General features: G+C 47.3%; 2 protein-coding genes across 2 annotated transcripts; one reads left to right on the forward strand and one right to left on the reverse strand.

The window, feature by feature from the left end:
* The first annotated feature begins 1,277 nt into the window (after nucleotides 1-1,277).
* Nucleotides 1,278-2,084, forward strand: LOC8032690. The gene has a single exon (XM_042291700.1). It carries the CDS (start codon nucleotides 1,278-1,280, stop codon nucleotides 1,899-1,901), a length of 624 nt encoding a protein of 207 aa, XP_042147634.1. The 3' UTR covers nucleotides 1,902-2,084.
* Nucleotides 2,035-5,025, reverse strand: LOC8032688. The gene is made up of 2 exons (XM_029995734.4): nucleotides 4,789-5,025; nucleotides 2,035-3,054 (listed from the first exon to the last, which is right to left on the reverse strand). The coding sequence occupies exon 2, from the start codon at nucleotides 3,009-3,011 to the stop codon at nucleotides 2,253-2,255; it is 759 nt and encodes a 252-aa protein (XP_029851594.3). The 5' UTR covers nucleotides 3,012-3,054; nucleotides 4,789-5,025; the 3' UTR covers nucleotides 2,035-2,252.
* Nucleotides 5,026-13,256: the final 8,231 nt, after the last annotated feature.

Consider the following 13,256-nt stretch of genomic DNA (forward strand, 5'->3'; position numbering starts at 1 on the left):
GTATATCGTATCTAACTGTCCAGCTGCGTGTGTGCTCAAGTCAGACTATCGATCTCATAAACGGAAAACGTCGCAAACAACAAGGACAAAGGAAGTTACTCGACGGGCATTGGGCGCCATGAGCGCGTTGTGGCAGAGATATGCGAGTACAGTCATGCCTCGTTAATATATGAACACCGCGCTTCATAGACAAAATTTTCCAGGACCAATCCGCCCTCACGATTCTAGTCCGGACTATGAAGCTCCTTGGAAACGAACTGGGTAAACGCCTGCATTTTCGTCTGTTTATTTTGGATATAAGATGAATACGCTACGTACTCAACTTTTTTAGACATCAACGTCTTACGGATGTTCACCAAGTGAAAAAGAGAAACATCGCAATGTTCCCCCAGAATATTCTTGATGACAGTCATAAAATATCAATAAGAAATAATTTACCCATTGAACGCGTATAGTCCCGAGGACTGTAATTGCCAGGGTATCATAAAACGCAAATCAGTTAGAATTTTGATATTTCCTTGAAAACCTTTTATTACACGGAATGTCCCAGAAAGTTGGATGGCCACAGACTCTTTCCTGTCTCCCTCTTTGCATTCATGGGTCATGTCACGTGTACCTCTCGTGTATTAGAGTTAAAACGGGGCACTTCCCTCGGAGCAAAGTGTCTCGAAGCATAAACAGAAATAGTGTCTTTTCTGTGGCTATATACGCTTGTTGTTTATTGTTTCAGATTTTGTCTTTGACTCGGTTTTACCTCGTCCCGCAACTTTATTTTAGCATTTTTAGCATGAAGTTTTAGTAGACCGTTCCGATGACTCTAAAAAATATACCCAATACTCTGCCGACGCCTTTGCGCACGCATCATATTGTCATCGAACGATCTATTAAGATGCTTTATTTTCGCCTAACAAAACTCATTAATAATTTTCTTAAATATAAAGCTTTTCCGCGTTTTCGTCGAGCTAAAGATGTACATTAGCGCTGTTCTGCGGTATTGCAGTTTCGAGACTGACCTTTCTGCTTCTTTTTATAGCCCTCAAACGCTCAACACCTGCTGCTCGTAGCGCACGACCCGCATCTGAAGTTAACGCGTCTTAGAAGGTAAACCCGAGTCGCAATTGCGCTCGGTAAAAGCCAAAGTTCCGCCTGGACGACGAGCGAAAAAGCGGCGAGGAACTCCGCAGCTGGCACAGGGGAAGCATCACGTCCAAGACTCCGAAGACATCTGCGGGACGTGTATCGGACGTAAAAAAAGGTCGAAGCGGAATGCCCGGGTCATGCACCCCCTGGTCATTCTGGCGCTCGTTGTGCTCGTGCTGATCGCCGTGGGTGTCCTCGTCTGCTTCTGCTACAGCCACGAGTCCAGCCTGACGTGTCCAACCGCTCTGCGACTGAGCACAGCGCACAGCGTGGCTGGGCTCTACAACGGTTACGCGGATGGCAAAACCCCTACGACCACAGAACTCACGAGCCCAGCTGAGTGTTCTTACTCGAGCACCATCGAACTGTACGACAGCACCTTTCAGATCACAGAACCGTCGTGTCGTTTCGCCCCGGCCTTCGCGGGTCGGGAACCCAAGGGGCGACGGTTGTGCGTCGGGGAGGTCCTGGAGGGTGACATGGTGCACGGTGACGTGACCCTCGAGAAGCTAGACTATTCTTCCCGGCGTGCTTCGAGTGCCCTGTCGACGTCCTGTCCTTGTGTTCTGGCTGTTCCGGGGTCGTCTCCCTGCAACGGTACCCCGGTGCTAACTGTGCTCAAGGACAAGATGAACCGTTGCGAACAGTGTTGTCATGTAGAACCATGTGTGGGGAGGGACCCGAGCCCGTTGCGCTCCGAAATCAGGTCGGGTCATCCGATAGGAGATTGTGATTTCTCCGATCGCTTCCCGTTGGGGTAGACTTTTTTTTTTTCGCCGCTGGCACAGATGATGGAGCCACATATCATGCCTTTGTGTACGGTGTGTGGAGTTTCCACGGATACTCTGAACTGTTGATGTTACCGTTATCGTTTCCAGAGCAACACGAACAAAGTAGGTTGTGAAATATATTTTACTGAAGTACAAAACTTTTCATCGGTTACAATTGTCTAATAATGTGTAAGACTGAAGTGAAAAAAAAAAATACTGAGATGGCTGAGCTTTGCACGATTGCTGTTCTAAGTTTTACTGCCTCGCAAGTGAACGACGATCAACTTATTAATGGCGCATTGTTTAAAACAAAGGGTCAACCTTTCGCCTACATCGATGGTATTACGTAGTTTCAAAACAACTCTTTCGAAATTTGGCCCCTGAAGTTCCGAAAAACATCTCGGCTCTTTTCTTCAAGAGAACGCTTTCCATGTACTGCCTGTACGTTTCGTTGTGGGAATTTCGACGAAATGTGCCGGTAATGTGTTTTTCACCTGGCATTTCTTCTTCGGACATTTCATTTTCCTTAATCAAGTCGCAGCTCATCGCCACGGAATTACACTGAGATGCAGTAATCGAATTCACCAGTCCCCGTGTCGATGCGGTGCGCGGAGTTTCATCTTCCAAGATGTACTCGGCTGACGAGTCCGAAGAATCGCTCTGGTCCTCGCTGTCGGATGCGCTTATCGAGGCATGTTGAGAAACAGAACAGTCGTCTAAGTCGCACGTTTCGGTTTCGGGTGATAGCCCTATAGTCAACTTTATGTCCGATGGGCAAGACGAATCTAACTTGCTTTGTACCGGTGGCTCAAGCGGCAGTAGTTCGTCCTTGAGTGGTGTCGACGTCAGCAACTGAACACCGCTGTCCGCTTCGTCAGCGTGAACGGGCAAAACTGAAAACTCCTTAAAGACTGCGCAAGTATCTTTCCTTGGCTCTTTAGTCTTCCCCAATACTTTCTCCTGGACGAAGGATGGGCTGTAGGAGCCTCTGTGACCTTCGGCAGCCGTCGTCCAAAAGTGGCGAACGTAGAGCCATATGATGGTTCCAACCGACAGCAAGACTATCAGGACAGCGAAGCCGAGCGCCACAGGAGGCAGCATGTTCAGCCTTCACATCTCTCCCGTGATGACGTCAGTCCTCAATCTGAAAGCGAAATACCGACAGAAAAGGCATTAACTGGTAAGGAACCAGGCAAGCTGGAGTAGATTTACGGGTAAAATTAATACAGTAAATTCGCGAGTAAAAGAAATACATTAATAGAGTAAATTCACGGGTAAAAGAAATACATTAACCGATGTTGCTCATATTAGCCACCACTTGGCGGCAGCAAAAAAAAAAAAAATTACGCGGTGGTGAAAATTACTCGGAAGTGTTTTTTTTTTTTTTTTATTGCCACTAGGGACGCTAGATTCGTCAAACACATGACTGCTCGTGCTTGGTAGCGATATGGGATTCTTTATTATGTTTCATTAAGGCAAAATTTAAAAGTATACTTTTAGAAAACTTAACTTTACCATTTTAATTTTTGTCTTTAATCGAATATTAGTTAATAGTTGAAATAAAAGCTCTGGCCGCGGGTAGCCCGAACCGCCGGGCGCCGATTGAAGGGGTTCAGCCCCATTCATCCGTCCATCCACAAAACTGGAGCCCTAGTTCGCGGAGGGACACCGACTGAATTCTTGCGTCAAGAGCCTGACGTTCCCGTCGCCAAAAACTCCCTCAGTTTTTTTTTTTTTTTTTTCGTGTGCAAAATTATATTACGCGTTGCCAAACGTTAATTTTCTGCGCAAATGAAGCGATAGCGGTCCTATCCAGACGCCAGAGTTTCAGAACTAACCGCAATCTTATTAAAACGTTTTAAGCTTTTTTTTTTATTTTTTAATTCTTCGTTGACGGGGTGTTGGAATACAAGGAGCTGAGGCGCTAGTTACTAAGAACAGACCCCATTTTCCCACTGAAAGTTTCAGAAAATCACCTATAACTTTTTAATACGATAACGTTTACTTCTGCAAATTTTACAGCTCTTTGCAGTGCATCATTTGAAAGCAGCGCGCATTTCTATATTTGTTACTAACTATACCTAAAAATGAAAAAGTTGGGCTAATTTGGCGGTATGTTCCGTAAGCATCCCTGGGAAAGACACATTCCCTAGTGACGCTTACAAATATTCAACCGTTGCTTTGGTTGTACAAGCCCTCAAGGTTCGCTTAGGCCGGAGGCACACCCAAATACGACCGACAAAGCAAGTTGTATTTTTTGCCGTGCCTGCCAAACTCTGCAGGCCCCAAACGCGTCGAAAGAAGCGGTGGTGTGAAGCCCTTTCTTGAGGAGGTCACACAGCGAGTTAAGACGAAAAGTTTTGAATGTTTTCAGTCTCAAGTTTCTCCGGCATTGCATAAGTTCTGGACGCAACGTTCAGTGTGAGCATGCATGATATCCATGGACAAATTGTGATTTAAAATTTCTCAGACAAACTAACTCTATTTCTATTTTTTTTTGTTCTTTTATTTTTAAGCCCATATATTTAGTGAAAAAAAAAGTAAGGCCCGAAAATTACGAAAGCATTCTCCCAGGGAAATATAGCATACTTGTTCAAATGAACAAAACTCGAAAGAGTATTGCTAACATTCAAAGTTTCTGGAAAGTTGGAAGCTGGGAGAAAAACGCCCAACTGATAGGGATACCTTCGTTGCTCAGTGAAAACTGAAGAACAAGCTGCTCGGCTAGTCCTAAACCTTGCATACACAGATACATATGCTATGGCTCTGCGCCAGTTGATCGTATATATCTCCCTTTGGCGTGCCTCCGTACGCACAATTGTAAGTCTCTAACTTCGTTCACTAACGAGAAATCCGCATCTCCGAGCAATTAACCCACCTGATAACTCAAGAGTCCAGTCCTCTCGCCAGTCAAAGCTGTTGTCCAAACGTTGTCAACTCCACCAGCTTCATCGATACATGGAGACCGTTGCCCATAAGAAGAACAAAAAAAATGACACGAAAGTCGAAACACGTGGTACAGCCGTATATAAGAAACCTCTCCTGACGTCTTGCCCACGTATATAGAGCATTATCGGGATGGCCGATATCGCGGCGTCGTAAAAGGTGGGAGAATGAAGTAGGAAGGGAGAAAGCATTCAGCTAACTCGGTGATAAGAAGAGGGACAGAACTTAGAAGAGCACGCTGCCTGGGGCCGATCGAGTGTGGCCTTTGCGACGGTTTTTCTTTGGAGGGTCAATCGAAATATTATTTCTTCCGTAAAGCGTTAGCAGGTTGTGCGTTTGGTCTGAAGTCAGACATGTTCTATATGACTTGGCATGAAAAATAATCCCGCCAGTTTAATCATCCGCTGCACTTGTAATGTAATAATTGGCCGCAAGTTTGGTCATTCTGCCAAACGTGTTTAAATTTGGTAGGTTTATAGGGTAGGTGGTGCTCTTAGTTAGGATGGTGCCTAGGGCAGGGTTTTGCATGGCAACATTACGTCACACCACTGTCTCTTTGTGACGCTGCGCGCGCTTCCCACCACCCGTACACAAAACATTTGCGCTGAATTTCCCTGCCCAGCCCTCCTTTTCCGAGCACTCTCACATGTTTCTGCTCCTTTCTTTCTTGCCCCTTCCACCCCTCCCCGCTTCGCGCGCTTTCTCACACCACCTGCTTCTGCTCCCCCCGTTCCTGCAGGCTGGACCCGTAGCTCAGTCACCAGTGCACTCCGCTTGCACCCCGGTCACCGGGGTTTAAACGCTGACACCTGTTGCCGTTTTTCTTTTTTTGGATTGCTTAGCGGTTACGGACTGACCGACCTCCACATTTTGTACTTACCCATAAAGCTACCAATTTAAAATGCACGGCTGTAAATGCCCAACAGATTACAGCATTCAGGGGAACAAGATATCCAACCGTTCTGCAAACAGCAGATAGCGGAACGGAATGGTGACCCAGATATGGTTTGGGCTCTGGTATGTCATATACACTTCCGCCGCAAGGATAGAAAAAAGTTGGCCTCGCTGCGTCGATCGGGATCCTTGACAATCAGTGTCGACGTTGGTCGCTACTTTGCGCCAAACTGGCCACTTTCAAGTCTGTCTGGCGACAAAAGAAAATGATTTTAGCTCCCTTGCCTCCCTGGCTACTGTTTAACTTAAACTCTAGTGAATTTGTAGCCAAACGAATGTTCGTTTACAAACAGGCAGAAAGATAACACATCGCTTCTGACACTACGACGGGCTTTGAAAGAATACTTAGCAAGATCTAACGCTCTCTGATCATCACAATACTGAACGATTGGCCAATCATAAATCTAAGATGAACAAAAGCGCGTCAATAAGTTGTTTCAATGCGCAATGTTGCAGAACCCTTTGGACTCTTCCAGGAGCTTGAAAACCTGTATCTTGAAATCCTGAAGAGAAGTTTGAATCTGTCAGTGCTACGACGCAACGTCAGCAAGTTTGCTATCCCTAGACCTTGTCAACATGAGATCCCTCTTCCTGAGTCTAGAAACATCCAACCTGGGGGACGCCTTCGGCGTCCCCCCGGCATAGATTAAAAAAAAAAAAAAAAATGTCCGAGAACGTTGTTTTCATTTTTTGAAACAAATTGCAGTTTAGTTGCAACTACGGCTACCAAATGCTTCGTCCGCACTTCGAAGTTCAATGCCATAAGTCCAGAAACCATAGAGAGAGAGAGAGAGAGCCAAGAGCCGCGCAGACATATTGAGACTTCCACCTCACTTTTTTTGGATGTCATTCTCATGAGCTCGAATCAGAAATACGGCACCTGCAAGTCTGTTTGAAGCACCTTGGACCATACAACCTGCCTAAACTTTTGGCGCTGAGCGGCCGCTTACAAGAGCCTTTCTGGCGTATGCCCTTTTCCTCACCTCGCAGAAGGTGCTCTGAAGATCTTACCACTCCCATATCGAATGCGGATGCCGAGCGCGTATTGTCTCAAGCTTCTTAAACAAAAACTGAATTAAGAAAAAAAAAATGAAACTCGATGTCCTTAATTGTGGCAATTCTTAAACTGAAGTTCGGAATGGGGCTGCAAGAAAAAAACATCCTCAACATCTAACACGCCTCCATCGATCCCCCCTCCTCTGATGTGTTTACCGTCCTATTCCGAAGGGGCAACAAACTGCGTCACAGGAGCCGGTGTGTCATGCTGTCGGAGGCCGCGATCCTGGTGGTTGGGCGTAGAAACGCTGGTGAAAACGGCGAGCGGACGCAAGGGTCGCTGACGTCGCGGGGTCCCAACTTGCGTCTGTTTTGGTTTCCGTCGTCTGTCTGGCTGCAGAGCGACCTGCAGGCTGCAGCAGAACAGACGCCTGCCGCCACCGCTGCTGTAGCAATAGCGTAACACTTTTATGATATCAGCAGGCGGAAATCGATGTCGCAGTAAACAGGTCAGTCGGAGACGTGCCCCAGGCACCATATACAGTACAGGAAGATTTCCTTTAAACGTTGATGCAACGTGCCTCGTGGAACCGTATCCCAATACCTGTCACTGGCCTTCGTTCCAGATCATTCAAGTGAGATAAGCACGTTTGCATCATTGCATAGCTGCGCCTGTGTGGTACAAGATGGCTCAGAACAAAATGGTCTCAAGTGCAAAGCAAAGCAAAGTTAATATTTTGTTACATTGCGCCGCTTTACATTGTTTTGCTGTGAAGCTATATTTAACGACCATTGGCGTATTTCAATTAAAGCGAATATATTAAGTATTTACCTTTAGCTAAACATTATATTACGGAGCCATCTTCCCAAACCCTGCACCCGAGTTCCGTTATATATAGGGTGTCCGAAATAACCAGGCTTGATTTAAAATGGGCCGTGAAAATTGGCACCTGCACGTAGCCATCTAAACTTTTCGTCAAGGGTGTATTTCACAGGTCGGTTTTATCTTATAAAATTACAAAGCGTAGCTCCCTTTCTGTAAAAAAACAAAAAAAAACTGAACCGAAATTTGGATTTCAAAAAAACTATGCTGGAGATGTAGGCGGGACGCTATACTCCGTTCCACCTTCAGTCCGAGCGCAGTGGATGCCACGAGCTATCCCAGCCGATGCAGCGCCGGGAGAAAGTCGCGTGACCTGCCGGTTGGGCAGAGCGACGCAGGGAGCTCAAGGTCACGTGACACTCTCTCCGCGCTGGATTGGCTGGGATGGCTCCTAGCGTCCGCTGCGCTCGGACTGAAGGTGAAACGGAGTATAGAATCCCTACAACACTACTAGTGAGGCGATATCTCAAATGGATGACCGTATTTTTGGAAAACGAAGTAGAGATTGAACCAGGCCGACGAGGTGCGTGACCCCGTCAAGATACCTAGTTTCCTCCTCTTTTCGCTTCGCTCCCTCAAGGCCGCGAGGAGAAGAAGACGCGAGGCCGTTCCCTCTCCTTCTCGGAGAAACATGACGTCAACATTCCTGCCAAATGCGCCTCTTTTTTTGAATAATACGGTCATCCGTTCGAGATATCGCTGTATGAGTGATGTTTTGGTGTTTGTAGCATCCCGTTTCACGCTTTTGCCGCGTGTTTCGGGGAATCCAGATTTCGGTTCAGCATCCCTTTATAGGGGTACGCCGGCGATTTTTTTCATAATCGTTGATTTGCCTCAAAATTGGCTGAACACACCGATAGACGTGGCTCTACGAGGTCTTCAAGTATTTTGTGAAAAAAAAAAATATATTCGCGAAGTTATTGAATTTTCGAATCTCGTTTTCATCGTGTTTCTCAAACCGGGAGCCCCTACTGGCAACATTGAAGTGTGACGACAGAAATGGTACAAAGTGGGCAGTAAGCCATGTTCCCAACTGATTACAAGCTGGTTTCGGCATCATCTTCATTTACGGTTTTCTCAATTGCTATTTTGAATTTCGAGAAAATAAATAGCCTACCATGACGACTGAAGTCCGGGTAGTCAGAAAATACAATTTGTTAAGGTAGCTCAAAAAACGGCTGGAGTACCCCTCTAAACGTTGGCGCAACGTGCCTCGTGGAACCGTATCCCAATATCTGTCACTGGCCTCGTGGAACCGTACGATTACAAAGCGTAGCTCCCTTTCTGTAAAAAAAAAAGTAAGGCCAAAAAACTTGCCAGGGTCAACGGCTGACGGCGACGCAGACGACGGAGTCAAGTGTCGGGACGGGTTTGGTGCACGTATTGATACATGGCGGTATACCTCTTTATCGAGACTGCTCGCGACGACCGTGGTCTATTAAAATGAACATAATATTTTTGTAATGTACCTTTGGTTTAAAAATAAATGCGGAAAGTAAAAGCAAAACTCAAAGTAAAAAATAAATAGAATAATTACAAACGGTTACGCTTAATGCGAAATTAGACCGCAGCTCTTGAGGTATGTTGATTTTGTGATATAAGGCCCGTTCAACACTGTTGCGACCAAGTAAGACCGAGAGAGACCAGTGCGGTTGCTTTGCGACTTCTTAGGACCGGATGCGCTGCAGCGGAGCTGGTCCTAAGAGATCGCAAGAGGCTTAAAAACCGGTCTGGTCTCTCTCGGTCTTACTCGGTCGCAAGAGTGTGAACGGGCTAATGCAGTGGTAGAGAATTTTAGGGGGTACACCAGGGAGGACGAGAAGGGTACTGTGGGAGACCCATAATGCAACGCGTGCGGTGTTTGTTTCAACGTGAAACGTTTTGGGCTAGTTGCTCCGGATTTTGTAAAGCCGCATCTCGTGAAGCTGTTCCCTGTGACGTTACAGTTTCCCCGCTAAATTTAGCTGGAAAATTGACGCCACGTGACCTCAACACCAATTCAGCCTCTCCGCTAAATTTAGCGGGGAAAATAATGCCACATGACTTCATGTCACGTGACTTTTACACAAAGTCGGTTTCTCCGCCAAATTCAGCGGGAAAACCAGGGTGGGGAAACGAGAGCCAAATGAGCGACCGGATTGTGTCCCCCTCGGGTTTCTCTTTTTCTGTAGCGCCATCTATGTGGAGCACCGCGAACTCTCACTCTAGGTGGACGACCGGTGGCGACCGGCTAAACTGACGGAGATGGTTTCTCGTGGATTTTCAATGGAGGACTGTCGTGCTCTCGGTTTATTTTGCGCACTCTCCCATAAAGTTCCATGCAAATCCGATTCCGATTTTTTTCCTCTCGCCGCAGCGCCATCTATCGCAAATCGGGGGTACCCGCAAGCAAACGAGTACACAATCCGGTCACGGCGCTGCGGCAGACTTCTATGGGCCGTTTGCCCACCTGTCTATCTTACACCCTGGGGAAAACTGACGCCACATGACCTCAACACCAATTCAGTTTCCCCGCTAAATTTAGCGAGGAAACTCAATTGGTGTTAAGGTCATGTGGCGTCAGTTTGAATGCGCAGTTTTGCGTTATGGGACATCACGGACCTACACACCAATTTAGTTTTTTTGCTAAATTTAGCGGGGAATCGAATTGGTGTATAGGTCTGTGACGTCCCATAATGCAACGCGCGCGGTAACACCGACCGCGACGGCGGCGCCGCTATACGCGGAAACGAGTGCCTAAGAGCTGCGCTCCAAGAAACTTTCAGCCTTTCCACTCTGGTGAAAAAGGAAGAGCAGCGGAGCTGTAGCTTCCGTTCTCGGCGGTGGCATTCCAGGCGAGCGGTATGCTCTTCTTTCGAAAGGGAATCCGAAGCGCTCGACGCAGTGGAACTTGAGGCGATAGCGGCTTCGCGGCAGTTGCGGAACCATTCGCGCTGCTGCGCGCATCGCCGCTCCTTCCGCTCTCGCTCTTCTTCCTCCGAAGAAAGGGCTCGCGGCCGACCCATCGTGAGTCCAAACGGCAACTGATGACGTAGGAAATGACGCGAAAAACAGACGAGGACGAAGAAAGTAATGGCCGGCCGCAAGTCGGCAATCCAGAGTGGAAAGGCTGGACAGGTTGCCGCCGTCGCTCATAGATGGCGGCGGCTGTCCAGAGTTTTGTGTCATCATTTGTTTGCTGGTAGGCGCGATCCTGGGGAAACTAGCCCTTAACAGCTCCGCTGTAAAAAAGACGGTTCCATAACGACAGTGCTCTTGCTGCCGACGGATTTCGTCTGCGTGTCGTCTGCTTTCTTTTGTCGGTCGGCTATGCTTTCCGACGCTGGTCCCGACGCCATCTATCAATACATGCGCCAAACGCACGCCGCCACTCGACTCGTTCGTCTTCGTTGTCGTCTGCCTTTGAGTCTGGCAAGTTATTCGGCCCTATTTTTTTCATAAAGGGAGCTACGCTTTGTAATTTTACAAGATAAAACCGACCTGCGAAATACAGCTTTGACGGAAAGATTAATTGCTACGTGCAGAAGCCGATTTTCACGGCACATTTTAGGTCAAGCCTGGTTATTTCGGACACGTACAGTCGGGAGCAAAAGTTTGCGGGGCACCGGAGCGCGTGCCGAAATGCATCGCCGCGCCATGCAACGGCGCGCCGCCGCATTAAAAAGCCGCGCTTTGCGCATGCGCGCCCTTCGTGCTGGCAGTCATGTCTCTTTCGCTCGCTTCTGTCCGATTCACTCCCGATAAGCGGAGTCGGCGCCAGGGGCGCAAGTTGCCGTTTCGCTGGCTGTCATGCCTGGCGTCCTCTTCAGCCGCCACTGCAGCCGCGCTGGGTGACGGAGCGCCTGGTTAACCCCCTCCCCTTCCCTACGCGAGCTCCATGACAAAGCGCGGCGGCTGAAGCAGACGCGCAGCATGACAGCCAGCGAAGCGCTAACTCGCGCCCCTGGCGCCGACTCCTGTTATCAGGAGTTTGTCGGAAAGAAACGAGCGAAAGAGACATGAATGCGAACATGAAAGGCGCGCACGCGCAAAGCGCGTCTCTTTAATGCGGCGGCGCGCCGTCGGACGGCGCGGCGATGCATTTCGGCACGCGCTCCCGTGCCCCGCAAACTTTTGCTCCCGACTGTACATTATATTTCACGCGGGCCCATTCACGGCAACTCTGCGTATGCTGCTACTGATACAACCAAAGCAACAAAAGTGAAAAATCAAGAAATAGAAAAAAATGAACTTTTTCCTCTAATCCCTGGAGACTAGGGGACACAGATTTTATTTCTTCGCGTCTCGGGGTTTAGATTATAATTGGACTACCGTGTTTTCAACTTTTTTTGAGCCTTTTTTTTTTTTTTGGGGGGGGGGGGGGGTATTTTTTTAGCAGATTCGGTGTTATAATAACTTCACACAAAACGAACTGAAATCTGCAACAACACAAAATACCCCCAAAAATAATAATAAAAAACTCCTAAAACACAAAATTTTAATTATAATGTTTTCTAACCAGCTCAAAACAGACTGCAATTTTTTTTTAAATTTTATTTATCGAACCAAAAGCAGAAACACCCCACCCCTCTCCGCTTTAGCAATCGAACCCGATGACCTTGGAAGACTAGACAGATAAGAGAGAACGCGCGTTTCAGCGTTCAACACATACGAGCTGATGGAACCAATCAGACAGCATCATAAGGGCTCCATTATGTTGTTCGCCATTTTTATGTAAGTGTTCTATCATCATTAGATCAATCATGTACACCCGTGAGTGATATGAAGGTGAACAGCCGTCTTCTTGTTTTTGACGGTGCTGCAAGTTTTGGAACAAGCTCTGTTCCAGAAGAAGGCTAGAACCACTTGAGAGTTAATATAGCTTTAGGGAGCCGTAAAGCAGGCAAGAAACCAGGTAAGGTATTCACCTTCATATTACCGGCGGGTGTACTATTGACTTGCGCAATAGTACTTGCTAATGGGACCAATTAAATACTGTTTGATTGGTCTTATTAGCTCGTAGCGTCGGATATGTCTGGATCCAATTACCAGCATTTGTTACGCGTATTATCTCATTTAGGGGTGTAGGCCCGTTTGTCATGTGCGCATTCGTCATAGGCCAACTGGTAGTAGGCCCGTTCGTCACAGCGGAACATTCGTCATGGGGGAATTTGTCCCTAGGAACGTTTGTCACTGTGCGAACCGGATATTTGAATTTGCCCAACATATATTCACCTGGCTGTGCATGCAATACAGATTAGTATGGTATATTTAAGTTTACTAAAGCGAGGGAACATCTAAACAAGTCATCGTTGTGCTTAGAAAACAACAAATTTATTGAACGAAATAAAAAAAAAAAAAAAAACGATATTCCCTCGGGGTTTCTAGACGATTGCGACCATTGTAGCGGCTCGCAATGATTTGAAGACGCCGGTTGCTGTCGTCGTGCTTCTCGGACACCCTCGAAGATGTTGTGCCGCCCTCGGCTTGAGCCAGCTAAAGAAAAAAGAACACACACTCATGGAGAAAGCTTTTTGAGTGGGCACCGTACTGAAATTTTGAGCCACAAATGCAAAAATGTACTACAG

This window comes from Ixodes scapularis, unplaced genomic scaffold, assembly GCF_016920785.2.
Source record: "Ixodes scapularis isolate PalLabHiFi unplaced genomic scaffold, ASM1692078v2 PGA_scaffold2__306_contigs__length_199485367, whole genome shotgun sequence".
Lineage (NCBI taxonomy): Eukaryota > Metazoa > Arthropoda > Arachnida > Ixodida > Ixodidae > Ixodes > Ixodes scapularis.

Coding starts and splice junctions, on each gene's coding strand:
- LOC8032690 (XM_042291700.1), top strand. CDS start 1,278: ATGCACCCCCTGGTCATTCTGGCGCTCGTTGTGCTCGTGCTGATCGCC.
- LOC8032688 (XM_029995734.4), bottom strand. CDS start 3,011: ATGCTGCCTCCTGTGGCGCTCGGCTTCGCTGTCCTGATAGTCTTGCTG.